Source organism: Tursiops truncatus, chromosome 6 (assembly GCF_011762595.2).
Source record: "Tursiops truncatus isolate mTurTru1 chromosome 6, mTurTru1.mat.Y, whole genome shotgun sequence".
NCBI classification, from domain to species: domain Eukaryota; kingdom Metazoa; phylum Chordata; class Mammalia; order Artiodactyla; family Delphinidae; genus Tursiops; species Tursiops truncatus.
This window is the reverse complement of record NC_047039.1, coordinates 25,066,847-25,084,022: the sequence shown is the minus strand read 5'-3', so window position 1 is coordinate 25,084,022 and position 17,176 is coordinate 25,066,847. Positions and strand designations below refer to the sequence as shown.

At 41.3% G+C, this 17,176-nt stretch overlaps 1 protein-coding gene across 5 annotated transcripts in view; it reads left to right on the top strand.

The window, feature by feature from the left end:
* The first annotated feature begins 9,392 nt into the window (after nucleotides 1-9,392).
* The window catches only part of LOC117312567 (RING finger protein 11-like), a 44,950-nt gene continuing 37,166 nt past the window's right edge, over nucleotides 9,393-17,176 (top strand). Inside the window, exon 1 of one of the 5 annotated variants that reach the window (XR_012332422.1) lies at nucleotides 9,393-9,765. Coding sequence is in view for 1 of the 5 variants with exons in the window: in XM_073805900.1 (XP_073662001.1) it covers nucleotides 9,685-9,765 (81 nt within the window). In the remaining 4 variants the exon portion in view is untranslated. The remainder of the gene's footprint in view (nucleotides 9,766-17,176) is intronic. The other 4 variants (XR_012332423.1, XM_073805900.1, XR_012332420.1 and 1 more) reach the window with 4 other exon arrangements.

Sequence of the window (17,176 nt, the reverse complement as noted above, 5' to 3'; positions counted from 1 at the left end):
GTGGGGCTCCCACACTTTAGTGAGTTTTACCTCCAGGAGCTCAACTGGATTCTCACAGTAAGTGTCAGAGAAAAATTCCCTCGTGCTGTCAGCAGCAGGGAGGGAAGAGGAACCATTTTGAAATATGCCAGAGAGCAGGCTGTTCTACTTAACAAGGCCAGCACTCAGGAGAAATTAATTAACCGGAGTCTAATTGGCTGCGATATTAGCAGAGCCTAGCTCACCTGGGAGAAGGGAAATACCCAACTCTAGTCAGCTGTAGCCTTCCACATAGGAGAGGGGGAATACACAGCTCTAGCCCACTTGAGCCATCCTCATTCACCTAAGGAGAGAGACAAAAACTGAAAAACACTCGTGAAGTTCCAGAGGCACTGGCCCACTAAACAACTGAGAGCTAGTTATTAGAGATTACAGAATTATAGGTATAGAATTATAGAACACTTCCCCTCTCCCCACACCTTACCACCACATTACTAACGGCCTGTTTACAGCAGTTCTTTGTTCAAATCTGGCTGTCAAGAAAAATTACAAGGCATAGTAAAAGGCAAAGAAAACACAAGAGATAGAAGGAACCACACATCGCAGGGATTGGGAATGATCATACCAGGATTTTGAAAGAACTATAATTAATATGTTAAGAGCTCTAATGGATAAACAGCATGCAAAAACAGATGGATAATGTCAGCAGAGAGATGGAAATCCTAAGAAAGAACCCAAAAGAAACACTAGAAATGCAAAACACTGCAACAGAGATGGGAAGAAAGCCTTTGATGGCATTATTGGTAGACTAGACATGACAGAAGAAAGAATCTCTAGAATATCCAAGGTCTGTGGGACAACTACAAAAGGTGTAACATACACGTATAAGAATACCACAAGGTGACAATAGAAAATAACAGAAGAAATATTTTAAACAATAATGACTGAGAATTTCCCCCAAATTAGTGTCAGTCACCAAATCACAGATCCAGGAAGCTCAGAGAACATCCAACAGAATAAATATCAAAAGATTACATGTAGGCGTATCATTTTCAAACTATAGAAAATCAAAGATAAAGATCCTAAAAGACACCTTCATGCAAATATTTATAGCAGCTTTACTCATAATTGTCAAAAATCAGAAGCAACCAAGATCTCCTTTTAACAGGTGTGAATAAACAGTTGTGGTACATCCCAACAATGAGATGTCATTCCATGAGAAAAAGAAATGTGGTACCAAACATGAAAAGATATGGATAAATTATAAATGCATATTGCTAAGTGAAAGGAGCCAGTCTGAAAAGAATCATGAAAAATTGTATGACACTCTGGAAAAGGCAAATCTATAGAGATAATTTAAAAAAGTCAGTGGTTGCCAGGTGTTTGGGGACTGAGAAGTGTTAAATAGGTGAAGTACAGAGGATTGTTTAGGGTAGTGAAACTACCCTGTATGATACTGTAGTGGTGGATACATGATACTGTGCATCTGTTAAAACCCACAGAAATTTACAGCACGAAGAGTGAACCTTAATATACATAATTAAAAAAAAAACTCATTTAGATATTCTGGAGAATCCACAATGGAACACAGAATGTGACAAAACATCTAACTGTATTACAAGTATGAAATAACTTCACTTAAGAAGTTTTGGGGAAAATGGTGTTGACCTAAGTAACTGTGGAACTGAGTGGAGGCTGTAAAATGAAAGCCAAAGTAAACTATATAAAAGCGCTGTAAAAAATTAATGAACAGATACTTTGCTAAGAAAAAATAACTCAGATAATATATTTACTTGAATTAAAGCATAACATCATTGATATTCCCAGTCTCTGACTAAATTGGCACTGAATGACTCACCCTGGATTGTCACATCTGTTGCCTTTGAAGTCTGTGAAACACCAGTGTCTCAAGCACATGTTTAAGGCTTTACTTGAGATTTCACATACACTGATCTCAGGGACAAATTTACCTAAAATGGGATTTTAAAAATGTATAAATGTATTAAAGCCATGTAGGATCTTTACTTTGGTGCTGCCTGCACTCAAGTTGCAGATTCCCTTAAGACTCTAAATGTACACTTACCACAGCTGATGGGTTCAAGCAGACGTGTTGGTTGCAGAAGCTCAGAGACGAGAGAAGTTGAAGAAACCTGCAGAGATTTCTTGGAACCCAGCTCCTATTCACTAAAACCAATGACAAATGTAAAGCAAATAGGAGGTGACAAAGGTTGCAAAGACATTCATTGTTTATGTTTTCTCTAGTGTGTGCTGATTGCCAGGAGTCCGTTCCCTCTGTCATCCATTCCCCAATACGGCATGAGTTAGAAATTTTATCAGTAAATATTTTCACTCTCAATATTCAACCTGTTCTAGTAGACCGTTAAAGACAGTTTTTAGATTCACAGCTTGTCATCATTTGTCTATACCTGTGGCAAGGAATACGGAATAAGATGCTCTCAGCGCTTCTTGCACATTAAACTAACGTGACAAATGCTGTGTATCAGAATGATCAGGTACATAAAATTCAGAGACCCAACTGGCATGCTGTAAATATTTGGATTTTATTTTTAAAATGTTCATGATAAAGGGTTATAAGTTCAATATTATAAAGTCAGGTATACATTATAATGAAATGAACTACATGAATTAGCAATATGCACAATACAACTTATTCTTTGATCCTGATTTTTAGAATTCATGTTATGTTTATCAATTTATACATTAGAGTTTTTCTATTTAAATACAGTTAAACAGAGCTATAATAAAAAGCATGATGTTTTATAATTGGGATGAGCTTTCTCAATAGGCAGAGGGAAGGAATGTGACTGACATCTTTATTTTCTTCTATGTGTAAAGGAAAATCACTTTATTTTGACATGCCTCAGTATTAAAATCAGCATTATAAAATATTCATTGTAATCCCTAATTTTCATACTGATAGTCAAGATTTAACAGAAGTTATAAAAGTTGTACTGATATAGATTTATGGTATTCCAAATAAACATCAAATATGGGCTGTGAGCTAAAAAAGCCTATGTCATACTGCTTAGGTCAGCTTCAGAAAGACATAGTAGATTTCCAGAATTCTTCAGCACTATAAAATATGCATTGTAATCCCTAATTACAATGCAGATACAAGTCTGTCGATGCCCTTTCACATAAAACTCCTTTTTTTTTTTTTTTTTTTTTGCGGTACGTGGGCCTCTCACTGTTGTGGCCTCTCCCGTTGTGGAGCACAGGCTCCGGATGCGCAGGCTCAGCGGCCATGGCTCATGGGCCCAGCCGCTCCGCGGCATGTGGGATCTTCCCGGACCGGGGCATGAACCCGTGTCCCCTGCATCGGCAGGCGGACTCTCAACCACTGCGCCACCAGGGAAGCCCACATAAAACTCCTTTAATCGCTGCTTCAGATATTGGCAAATCATGATTTACAATTAATGAAAATTTAAAATTACACAATTATTAATCAAATAGTGTACTATCAAGCAGGATGGATTAAATTATGATGTGATAATTTAAAATCACAAAATCTCACTGGATTAACACAGTCACAATTTATTTCTTGCCAATTAAGCATATCTATTGTGGTACTGCAGGGCCTTTCCGCTTATAACTGTCACTCAGGAATCTAGGGTGATACAGACTCATTCTGGACATGTAATTCTACAACCATTGCAGTACACAAAAGGTTAGATGGCAAGTTGCACCTGTATTTCAATTTTTCCAATTGGAAATCCACATAATACTCTGTTCACATTTCACTGGCCAAAGCAAATCACATGGCAATTCTTAATTTAAAGATAATGGAAGAGGAATAAACCTGGGATGATTCCAACACCAATCATAAGTGCTACAATTATTGAGGAGGCCTCCCAGTACACTTCACAGGCATACCTATGTTAAATTTATTCTAGCCATTAGCTTCAGCTGAGTGCCCAAAGAAAAGCTGGAGCTCTTGGCAATCAAACTACTACATGGTAAAGATTACAGTCAGCAAATTACCCAGGGCTGGCCCATGAATGTTCCTGTAGGTAAAGTTTTCTTGGAATCAGCCATGCTCACTCCTTTATGTATTGTTTATGGCTGCCTTTATACAACAACAGAAGAATTATGTAGTTACAAAAAACTCTGTATGGTCTGAAAAGTCTAAAATATTTACTCTTTGGAATTTTAAAGAAAAATTTGCTGGCTACCAGTGTAAGTGCATACATGACAGATGATAAAGATTTTATTTTTGTTTCTTCCTCATTTTTTCTTTCAGTAGTGCTTGTTTCTGATGTAATACTGTACATGTGAAAATTCAAGGAGGTCCCCACAGGAGTCTACATTATTGATTAATGAGTGTGAAAAGCATCAATCCATATTTACCACCAGAAATTACTGAGGAAGGTTGAGTTTGTAACTGTGAAAGGATAAATATGAAGTTATGCATGCCTTTTGGTAAACAGTATTTTTATATATCTTTTGTATATTTTTAATTAAAAATTATTTCATTAATAGTTACTTTTTCATTTTTTTCTATCGTGGCAAAATCCCAAATTCTTATCACTTCAGCTCTGTGGCATTAAGCGTACCCACATTGCTGCGCAACCATCACCACCATCCATCTCTAGAACCTCTCCATGCTCCCCAACTGAAATTCTATACCCATTAGATACCAACTCCCAATTTGCTCCTCCCCACAGCCCCAAGTAACAGTATCTGTCTCCATGAACCTAAGCACCCTAGCTATTCCCACACAAGTGGGATGTTGCAACATTTATCCTTCTGTGACTGGCCTACTTCTAGCATAACATCTTCAAGGCTCATCCTTGCTGTAGCACATGCCAGGATTTCCTTCTCTTTCAAGTCTGAACAATAGTCAACAGTATGCATAAACTACATTCTGTTTATCCTTTCTTCCTTGGATAGACACCTAGGTTACCCCCACCTCCTGGCTACTGTTAAAAATGCTGCCAGGGCTTCCCTGGTGGCGCAGTGGTTGAGAGTCCGCCTGCCGATGCAGGGGACACGGGTTCATGCCCCGGTCCGGGAAGATGCCATGTGCCGCGGAGCGGCTAGGCCCGTGAGCCATGGCCACTGAGCCTGCGTGTCCGGAGCCTGTGCTCCACAACGGGAGAGGCCACAACAGTGTACCACAAAAAAAAAAAAAAAAAAAAAAATGCTGCCAGAACATAGGTGTACAAGTAGCTGTTCAAGTCCCTACTCCAACCTCTTTTGGGTATACACCCAGAAGTGGAACTGCTGGATGACATGGCAATCGGTGTACAATTTTTGAGGACTAGACAGTCCTCCAGAGCCACTGCACCATTTCATAGTCCCATCAGCAAAGCACAAGGACTCCAATTTCTGCGTATCTTTGCCAACACCTGCCATTGTGTTTTGTTTCAACAACAGCCATCCCAAGTGTGTGAGGTGACATGCCATCCTGCTCTCAGTCTGAATTTCCCTAAAGATTAGTGATATTTAATATCCTCTCATATGCTCATGCACTACCCGTACATCCTCTTTGGAGAAATGTCCACTCAATTCCCTTATATTTAATTGGACTGCCCTGTATTTTTATTGCTGAAGTGTAGGACATCTTTTGGTATTCTGGGTATCAATCCCTTATGCAGTATATGATTTGCAAATATTTTCTCCCATTCTGTAGATTACATCTTCACTCTGTTGATAGTGTCCTTGGATGCACAAAAGTTTTAAATTTTGATGAAGTCCAACTTATCTATTTTTTCTCTTGCTGCCTGAGCTTTCGGTGTCATATCCAATAAACCATGATCAAATCCAATGTCATGAAATTTTGCCATGTTTTCTTCTAAGAGTTTGATAGTTTTAGCTTTTACATTTAGGTCTTTGATCCATTTTCAGTTAACTTTTATATATGTTAAGAGCATAACTTCCTTTCTTAATGCATGTAGATCATCTACTTCTCCCAAAACCACTTGTTGAAAAGATGTTTCTTTCCCCATTGAATAGTCTTGGCATCCTTGTTAAAAACCAGTTGACTACTTCAGGTCCCTTTAAATTCCATGTTAACATTAGGATGGGTTTTTCTATTTCTGCAAAAAAAAAAAATCATTGTGATTTTAATCGGTATTGCATTGAATCTGTAGTTTACTCTGGGTAGTGTTGACATTTTAGCAATATTGAATATCCCAATCAATGAATATGGGACATCTCGCCATTTATTTGTGTCTTTTTAAAATTTGTTTCTTTAATTTCAGTGTAAATATTTTTTCTACTTGGTTAAGTTTATTCCTAAGTATTTTATTCTTTTTGACGCTATTGTAAATTGAATTGTTTTCTTAATTTCCTTTTTGATTGTTCATCATTAGCATACAGAAATGCAACTAATTTTCGTTGTTGATTTTGTATCCTATAACTTTGCTGAGTTCATTTATTAGTTCCGTTTCTTCTCTTTTTGGGGGTGTAATTGTTTTGGTTTTCTACATATAATGTCATGTCATCTGTGAACAGAGATAAGATTAATTCTTCCTTTCTGATTTGGAACGTTTAACTTTCTTTTTCTTGTCTAACTGCCCAGGTTGACTTCCAGGACTATGTTGAATATAAGTGTTGAAAAAGAACATTCTTGTTTTGTTCTTGATATTAAGAGAAAAAGTTTTCAATCTTTTATCATTGAGTATGAAGTTAGCTATGAGTTTTTCATATACGGCCTTTATTATGTTGAGGTGATTTCCTTCTATTCCTAGTTTTTAGAGTGTCTTTATCATGAAATGTGTTAAATTTTGTCAAATGCTCTTTCTTAATGCATTGAGATGATCATGTGTTTTGTTCTGGTTTGGTTTGTTTTTTCTGCTAATGTGATGTATGAATATTACATTGATTGATTTTCATATGCTGAACCACCCTTGCATTCCAGGAATAAATCCCACTTGGTCATGGTGTAAGTAAACAGAATGTTTATGGGGAAATTTAACAAATATTTTTAAATTATAAAAATTTTCAAATATTTACAAAAGAAGAAAGGTCAATAAATCTTATGAATTCATCATCTAGCTTAAAAAAAACATGTTTTAAATCTATCCCCTAATATTTGTTCTTTAAACCAAACAACTTTAAAGTTAATATGAATCTCAAAAATAGTAATAAAAATATTTCTTACATAAACACAATCACATTAGCACTTGTTACAAATTTAATTATTTATTAATGTCATGTAATAATATTCAATTCATAATCAATTTCCTTTACCTTCTAAGAAATGTATTTTCACAGTTTTTGATCACATCAGAATTTTTAAAAATCACGCAAAATCCTCCATTTTAATTTTTTTCAATTCTATTAAAATTTTAAAGAAATGTAGGCAATTATTCTATAGTACACTCCAAAGTTTGGATTTTATTGATTGCTTCCTTATGAGGTAGTTTAACTTTTTCCCTGTTCTCCATATTTTCTCAATATTTTAGTTAGATATAATGGTTTGAATATATTAAACTTCAAAAATTTTGTCAAGAATACTGTGTAGGGCTTCCCTGGCGGCGCAGTGTTGAGAATCTGCCTGCCAATGCAGGGGACACGAGTTCGAGCCCTGGTCTGGGAAGATCCCACATGCTGCGGAGCAACTAGGCCCGTGAGCCACAGCTACTGAGCCTGCGCGTCTGGAGCCTGTGATCCACAACAAGAGAGGCAGCGATAGCGAGAGGTGCACACACCGCGATGAAGAGTGGCCCCTGCTTGCCATAACTGGAGAAAGCCCTCGCACAGAAACGAAGACTCAACACAGCCAAAAATAAATAAATAAACATTAAAAAAAAAGAATACTGTGTACATAATTTTGGGTGATTCAGTTGCATAACATGGAGAAGCATAGTATGTTTGTTTGTCTCAGGACTAGTGATTCTAATCAGGAATAAGTCTAGATTAGTTAAGGCCTGAAGCTTTTACACTTTGAAGTCTCTTCTTTAACAAAAAGGCTATAGAATTACAAAAAAAGTGACAAATGTAAATGTTTAGTTAGAATAGTAAAGAAATTACAGACACAAAAATTAAAATTCGTAAAACCTAACTAATTTCTTCAAACATCATACAGTTCTGGCCCCTCCCAGAGCTTGGAAGTGACATATGCAAATAAGGGAACCTGAAGCTGAAGCTTAATTACCTTCATGGTAACCTGCTTCTGATACTAAGATTGATTACTGCATTCCAGTCATGACATAACTCCTTCTTTATAATTCTTCCCATTAGCATTCCACCATAGTACAATGGTAACAGCCATTATGACTGTTGCCTAAATCCATTATTTCAATATAGATTGCAAAAAGTTATTTAAATTTGATAATTTCTTCTCCATTTTTGAGATAGAATTCATTTTTAAGAACAGTGACCCTCAGAGCTATTTGACTATCTAAAATACAGTTCCTACCATAAAGACAGTAAAATGTGTATTTCCTTACCATTATCTCTTTTGAGAGTAATGAGTTGATGTTTAAGCAAACTCTAATGATTTTATCATTTTGATATGTTACTTTTTTCTTCTTTTTATCACTATCTCTATGAAACAGCATGTTCACCTTTATAATATGTATACTATATATATACACATACATACATGTATACAATATATACACACAAATATATAGGCTTGTATGTATACTGTATATAGTACTTACACATATACTACAAACGCATGCACATATGTGTATACATATATATAATATCTATACACATATATACAAATTAATAGGCTTGTATATATTCAATATTTTTACATATATAGTTTCGTTTTAAGGAGTTGACTCTTGTGACCGTGAGGCAGGCAAGTCAGGGCAGGACTCTGGGCTGGAGACACAGGGAAGAGCTGATGTGCCAAGTCCATTGGAGGAACACTTCCCTCTTTCTAGGGCACCTCATTTTTCTCTCCAGTCCTTCAGCTGATGGACGAGGCCCACCCACGCCGCGGCATTGACAATCTCCTTTACGCAAAGTGGACCAATTTCCGTGTTAATCTCTTCTGAAAAATACCTTCCTGGCCACATCTGGAATAATGTTTGTGGTTGCCGGGGCCCCACGCAGTGCGCACATGAGATTAACCATCCCCGTGGCGATGATGACACTTTATTTTCTCCCTTGACCATTGTCACTACTATTCCAATTAAAATGGCAGTGCTATGAGGGCAGGGCATTTCCTTTTTTGCCAGTACTGAGCGTCCGCGGTCTGGTGCCTAGCATAGGCTAAATACACGGCATTTTTGTGAACAGAAGCCCGGATTCCAGCTGTCATATTTAATAGGAATTATAGTCTTATTATTGGGGGGTGTGTCACGGTACGTCGAGGGCGGGAGTCGAACCCGCCATCACTGGCTCTGAGGGGGTTTTCCCCACTTCGGGCCGGTGGGTGTGGCCAGGGACAGCCGATGACGTGCGTACGTGCGTGCGTGCGCGCGCGAGAGCGTGCGAGTCCACGGGGCGGGCCGCCTGCGCGGGGAGTGTTTTAGTCCGGCCCCCGGCTCATTGTGCTCGCCTCACGCCGGCCCGAGTTCGCAGCAGCGCTGGAGGCCCCGGGCCTGTGACTACAAAGAGGGAGCCGGGGGCCGGGCGGGAGTGAGGCGGCGGCAGCTGAGGCCCAGGCCAGGCCCCCTCCCCTCAGCCTCCCGCCTGCCCGTCTGCTCCGCCCCCGCCGGCGGCGCCGCGCCCCTCCTCCAACCGCCCGAGTAGCGCGGTGCGGGGGCCGCGCGCGATGACATGGGGGAGAAGCTGGAGCTGAGGCTGGAGTCGCTCTTGGGGACCGAGCCCGCCGTCTACCCGTGGCAGCTGCCGGTCTATGTAAGTGCCGCCCGTCCCCTCCTCCCGGAACCCCGCCCCTCTTCCCCCACGGCGCGCGCTGAGCCCACCGAGAAACGGAGCGACTCGAGTCGCCAGACCCTCTTTGGAGCCCCCCCTTCCCGCCCCGCCGTGGTTCTCCGCGGCAGTTTCCAGCCCCCGCGCGCAGGGTGGGCAGAGGGGAGCCGGCGCCGGCCGGGGGCGCCGACTCGGCCGCGGGGACCCCGCGCTTCCGAGGGGCGCCTGAGCCGCTCTGCAGTTGGCTCTGCAGGGCTGGGGACCCCGGTTCCCCCGGGCCTGGACTGCCGGCGGGCTTGCCCTTCTGTACTTTAGGATCTGACATGTAGGGTTTCTTTTTCCTGGTAGTTTATTCTTAGCGCTGTCAACGTGCTTAGCTTTTTTTTTATTTTTCAGGGCACCCTTTCCTCCCTCTCTCCAGTTTTTTTGTGTTTCTGTTTTGTTTTGTTTTAGTTAGGCATTTTGTCCCTCTGATCTTGAGTGGGTGGGCTGGCAGGACACTTGGAGAGGAGGCGTTCTGTCCCCTGACCTTGAGTGGCCTTTGGAAAATGACAGGCCAGACGGAAATGTACACAGGCGTCCGGTGATTCCAGAAATGCAGGGTGTCCGGCTAGGTGGGCGCCCGGCCTCTCGTCCCCCGTGGCGGCGTGGTGCGCGTGTTCCTTGTTTCAGGGTTTACGCCTGGGCCCCGCAGCCCACCTTCCGAAGGGAAAGCGCAGCGGGCGCCTTGGGCCGGCGCCTTTGGGGCGCCCTTTCGTGCCCTCGGCTTGCGGGGGACCGTCCTCCAGGCGACCCGGCCCTCGCGCGGGCTCCGTGTGTGTCAGTTTGTGGAAAGTGTGTCGCGGCCGGGGTCGGGGTCGGGACGCTGGGACCGCCTGGGAGCCGATGTTGACTCCCGGGCCCCGGTTCTCCGCAGTCATCTGAGGTCCGAGGGTTTCCAGCCCGCCACCGCGCACTGGCGCTTTCTATTTTTGCCCTTTCTGTGCCCGGAGGCGCGGCTGAGCCTGGGCTCTGGCTTTTCCGGTTGGGTAACTCCGGGTGGCCCTGGTGGGCGGCCTGAGCAGTGGGCAGGGCGGGGAGACATCACAGGGGAGGGAAACTGAAAGTGGGGAGAACCTTCAGAAGTCCAGCTGATCCACTTGCCTCCCCTCCCCTCTTACTGCACTTGTCATGCACGGGTTGGCTGGCCGGCGCATTTTTCAAAATGTAATCATTTGTTTATCCTTAGTAGCCATGAAGCATAGTTCACTTGTAGTGCACAGTTGTAGGAGTTTTGACAGATGATCGCCGTCAGGCGGCAGAGCAATCCTCTCATCCCTTTTGCTGCCCTTTGGCGCCAGCGCGCCTCTAGCTTCTTGGCCGCTAATCTCCTGTCTGTCCCTAAGGTTTTGGCTTTTCCAGAAAGCCAGATAAACGGAACAACAGCATGTAGCTTTTTGATTCTGGCTGCTTTAGCTCAGTAAAACCTATGCGAGATCCATCCCGGGTTTTTTTTTTGTTGTTGTTGTTTTAAACATTGATTTAGTTAGTTATTTACTTGGCTGTGCCGGGTCTTAGTTGCGGCACATGGGATCTTCATTGGCGCGTACGGTATGTTTTCGTTGCAGCGTGCGGGATCTAGTTCCCTGAGCAGGGATGGACCCCGGGGCCCCTGCCTTGGGAGCGCGGAGTCTTAGCCACTGAACCACCAGGGAAGTCCGTCATCCCTGTTGTTGCGGGTATGAGAAGCCACTCCTTTTTCTGGCTGTGTTGTATTCCATGTTACGTTTGTCCATTCGCTTGTGGGTGGCAGGACTTGTGGGATGTTTCCAGTTTTGAGGGGATCAGGAATAAAGCTGCTGTAAACATCCCAGGGCAGGTTTCCATGTGAACTTGGGTTTTTACCTCACTTGAGAAAATACTCAGGAGTGGGACTGGGATCTGTGCTAAGTGTATGTTTAACAACTCTTCTGCATCTTAGAAATTGGTATTTTTGAGTATTGGAAGAGTTTAGAAATGCACTGTGACCCAGCACCCAGGCACTTGAAACGAAGTTGAAAGTTCATCTGGAGATGGTCACGTTGTCCCCGTCTCTGTCTTTTATTCGAGGCAGAGCAAGGCCACAGATTTGTAACCCTTGTAAGGAAGGCCTCGTGTGTCCAGGCCCTGGCAGGACCTGGCTTTCTAGTGGTGGGCGGTTCTGAAGTGGAGAGGGCGTCTTTCCCTTGCTGGCCAGACCTCGCTTGGCAGGGTGCGGGGTGTGCTGCCTGCCTGGCTGGGCGCTCTTTCTGCCGGTCAGCAGCCGTTCCTGGTGTGTCTGTCCTACTACCAGGCAGGCGGTCAGGGGCCCTAGTGAAGTGCTCAGCGAGCCGCAGCCTTTCCAAAGCTTTGCGGGTAATGTCTGCTACCCTCCCATTTCCCTGCTGAGGAATTTTGCTTTCTCATGGGAAGTGAGGGGGCAGTACTTTATAAGAGTTCATATTTTGTGATGACTCGATGCTGAATACGTTAAGAAAATGGGCTCCTTCCAGAAGCTTAACTTCTTAGAAGGTCGGATTACTCATGTGACGGCACGTTTGAAATGAGTGAGCTTGTTTGTTCATTGATTCATTCATTCTGCAAGCACCTCCTGGATATTTAGAGTGAGTGTTCCAGGGGGCGCGGAGGACAGTAGACAGTATTCTTTTTTTTTTTGATTTTTGAATTGAATTTAATTTATTTTTTTATACAGCACGTTCTTATTAGTCATCAGTTTTATACTCATTAGTGTATACATGTCAATCCGACTTGCCCAGTTCAGCACACCACCATCCCCACCCCACCCCACCCCACCCCACCCCCCGTGGCTTTCCCCACTTGGTGTCCATACGTTTGTTCTCTACATCTGTGTCTGTATTTCTGCCCTGCAAACCGGTTCATCTGTACCATTTTTCTAAGTTCCACATACCTGCGTTAACGTACGATATTTGTTTTTCTCTTTCTGACTTACTTCACTCTGTATGACAGTTTCTAGATCCATCCACGTCTCAACAAATGACTCAATTTCGTTCCTTTTTATGGCTGAGTAATATTCCATTGTGTATATGTACCACCACTTCTTTATCTATTCGTCTGTCAATGGGCATTTAGGTTGCTTCCATGACCTGGCTATTGTAAATAGTGCTGCAGTGAACATTGGGGTGCGTGTGTCTTTTTGAATTATGGTTTTCTCTGGGTATATGCCCAGTAGTGGGATTGCTGGATCATATGGTAATTCTATTTTTGGTTTTTTAAGGAACCTCCATACTGTTCTCCATAGTGGCTGTATCAATTTACATTCCCACCAGCAGAGCAAGAGGGTGCAAGAAGCTAACCTTTTAGCTTCTTTTTGTTCCTTGATTGTAGTTAAGCTTCATCTTGCCTCAGGGCTTTTGTATTTGTTTTTCCCATGTTTTGGAAATAGTATTTCCAGAAAAATTGTCCATAAATGATTCCTTTCTATTCTTTGGCACTCATCTCTTAAAGATATTTTTTCCTTGATTGTCCTACCGGCCTTAGTCCCAATTTATCAGATTACCTTACTTCTTTCACAGAATAATCATAAAAACAAATATTATCTTTGGTGTCTCTTTGTATTTAGATGAACTTCTTCCCAAAGAACTCAAGCCCCACAGTGACAGAGGTTGTTACCTTTCTTATCCCTTATTCTGTGTCTTAGAACTGTGTCTGGCATGTAGTAATCACTCGAGGTCTGTTGACTGTGTAAAGAATATGTGAGTAGATGAACAGATTTGGAGTTATTTAAGGTCGCTCTTAATGATGGCTGGTGTTGGTGATTAAATTAAAATTGTAGGTTTTAGAGTTGGAAGTGATCTTGCTGAGTCTCAGAGCTACGGCAAAACTCTCCCTACTGTAGCATCCCTGACAGATGATCAAGTCTGAGCTTGAATGACTGTATATGAAAGACCCTAACCAGGGCAACCTCGTAGCTTTCTTCAGGCAGCTCACAGCCTTCCATGGGAGTTTGCTCCCTATTAGTCAGCTGTAATTAGGAGAAAACGGTTTGATTTACCCAGAATCATCTTCTCTCAGTCTCCTTGTTCTAGTTCCTAGAGAATAGACAGGACAGAGTTTCCTCTAAATTGCATCCTTTGGGTTTGCACTCCTGCTTGTAACAAAATAAGCACCATGCTATGGCAGAATTCCCCTTGATTGTCTGCCACTTGTTGCTACATTCCTTGTTAGTGTTTAGAAATAATTTGTCTTAATGTTCCACATTATAATTGATGGAGTACAGAAGTAAAAGAGATCTCGGGGTTATGTCAGAAGCAATCAGACAGATATTTTAACTTACCCTTTTAATGTATTTAATGCTGACACTGTGAGGAATTGAGCAGTATAGTCACCGCGTTATTGCCATTGCTGAAAAAATGTCTTTATGGTGAAATTTATGGTCACTTTGAAAGCATGAGCTGATGGGGGAATTGTCAGCTACATCTTAGAGCGCTGAGCATTTCTCAAAACGTTGTGATACGAAACACCCCTGCCTTTTCTTGTATTTCTGTGACATTCACCTACTTCACAAAAAGCATTCGTCATATTCCTGAAATAATGATGGGCTTAGTTGAGATTCTTTTGGGTCCTAAGGGACCAACATGTGTGCATAATAGTGTCGAGTTACACAGAGCCTGGATGTTTGGCTCCAGACTGAAAGCCCCATGGAGTCGTTTTCTCACATCTGTTCACCAATGTGTATGAATGGGAGAAAACCAAAGTTCTGGTTTGTTTGATCAAGGGGAGCCACACTCCTTTTACTTTTGCTGTGACAAACAAGTAAAGAGGTGTAAAATATCTGATAAGAGCCTCTTAAGGTTTGGTAGAATGCTTAAGTGGGATGTAGAGAATATAAAACAAAAAGAAAAGCAAGTGAGTACTGCTGGCAAACTGTTTCAAGGACAGGTAACAAATTAATAATAGTAGTAACAACAATAGTAAGATTGATTTTCAAAGACTTAAGAGTGGCATGGATTCCTAACCACTCTACATGTGTTAACTCCACGCCACAGCCCTGTAAAATGGGTGAGGTTATTAAGCCCTTGATTTTCAAAGAGGAAGTGGAACACAAAGAAGTACCACTCCTGAACTCCCACCACTAATAAGTGGTGGAGCTGGGGAAAAAAGATCCAGGCAAATTAATTTTAGAGTTAGTGCTCTTCACCCGTAGGTTATATCCCACAGGTAATATTTTCACATTTTGAAATCACTTTACAAATACTATTTTTACCCCTAAAGTACACAGGGAATACCCAGGGAAATTGGCATTCTAATTATTTTTATATCTTTGCCAATAATCTGTTAACTTTTGGCAGTTCAGTATCCTTCCCCAACTTTTTTTTTTTTTTCTTCCCCAACTTCTTAAAAATTCAGCCTACAATCCAAAAAAGTAAGGGCTAGTGAAAAGAAATGTCTTGTAAATCCAGTTCAAGAGAGCAACTAAAAACTAAGGCCCCCCCAAGGATGGAAAAGAGAAAGCAAAAGAAAAGAAGAGACAAGAAGCCCAAACCCTATGATTAAGCTCCACGTTGTTAGGTAAAGGGGCATTTAATTAATGCTTCTTTAATACCGTGTGTACAGAGTCATGGCTCTACAGAAGCCAAGGAGTCTCCCTTTCATCACTGATTCATGGTATGCACCTGGCAGGGTCACTTCCTTCTTTGAGCCTCAAAGCTTTTCATGAAGACACTGAGGGAAATGGAAAAAGGTTAGCTCTCACAAGCCAGCTCTCATGTTCTCTCGTGTTACCTGTGAGCCTAGGTAAGTGCCGAATGTCTTTAACATGACAGATTATATTTTTTCTTAACCATTTCTCTTCTCCTGATATTTACGTAATTTCTAATACATAGTAGAATAGTAGAAAAGAAAACATACTACACTAAAAAGTAACCGACACACTAACTTTCCATTCTCATTTCACTGCCAATTCAGCCAGATGCCTTCTGTAGAATTCTGATGCAGACCATGAAAACACACTGTAAGTGTTCCAGTCTTTTCCATATTTGGTAGTCCTGTGATTTCCATTGGCAGAACTATCTTGGACTGGCATCTGAAAATCTATCAAAAAGAAATTAAGTAATAGGAATTCATATCAATGGTATTGGAGAAAGAAATCCTTGAACTTATCTTACTGTTTGAACCTTCATCCATGTACAAAATCAACAAGAAAGTTTAAACTTTAAAGGCAACATATTCCCATGAATATAAGGGAGAACATAACACAAATAATATACAATGCTAACATTATGTACATACACATATATACAAGTGGTCTTGAAATATATTCCCAGATATTAATTGGATTAAAGTTTGGGGCATTAAAGCATATTTTCTCCTAGAGAGCATTATTCTTTAAGTCACATATAGACACACATAGCTGCCCTGCTGGCCTCTCACAGTTTCAGTAGATTGCACTCATGTCCCCAGTTCATTTCCCCATATATTTATTCTCGGATTAGTGATTTTTGAATAGGTGTTCCTCTCTTTAGAAATACCTGTGCCATGACCGCAGAGTACTCAGATTTCTTTTTGGCATTTGGTGGCAGATGATGGGGAAAGTGACGAGTTGTATGACAGGAGAGGTACAAGGTGAACCTTAGAGTAACTAAGACTTTATGCGTAGTTCTTAATCCCAAAAGGAAAAGAGAAGGATAGCAGCGAAAGTCATTGGAATAAAGGACCTCTGAGATGAATCAGCATTAGGATAATTCATTGGTTACTGACTGTCCAGTCGGTTTAGGTTATAAAGTATTCCTGAATGACTGCATCACTTTATGAAAGGTTCTACCTAACTATAGCTTTCTTTTGCTGGAATTAGTTTATATGGCAATAATATGCATAGAGAATGGCAATTGTGAAATCATGTCTTCCGCAAATTGAAGACACTTGTTAAGGTACAAGTTTACCCAAGACTGCAAATGATTTATCCATACTATACTAACTGAGACTGTGTCTTACCATTCTTGTTTGTTAAAGGAGATAACAAGCCTAACTTTGAGTAATAGCAGGATACTTAGAAAATACTTTCAGGTTAAGTTTTGTAAACTAAGTTCAGTGTTTACCCACCAAAAGCAAATCAGCTCATTTAGTGTTGCAGGAAATGCCTTCATACTTTTTCACTGCCACTAAAGCAATTTAAAACACCTGTTGGATATATTCCCTCCTAGAATGCCATTTGTACACTTATTCCTAATAGGGCCTGTTATTTTAAATGCAAACTCGTATTATAAGGCTCAGAATTGATACTCAGTATTTTTAGTGATCACATGATTTAGGGTTCTCAGATTTGGACTCAGACTTGCATTTCAAGCATTGCAATGTGGGCCTGTTAAATGATTTCCTTGCAACCAGGAAAAATTGTTTATCTGAATCTAAAGTCCAATTA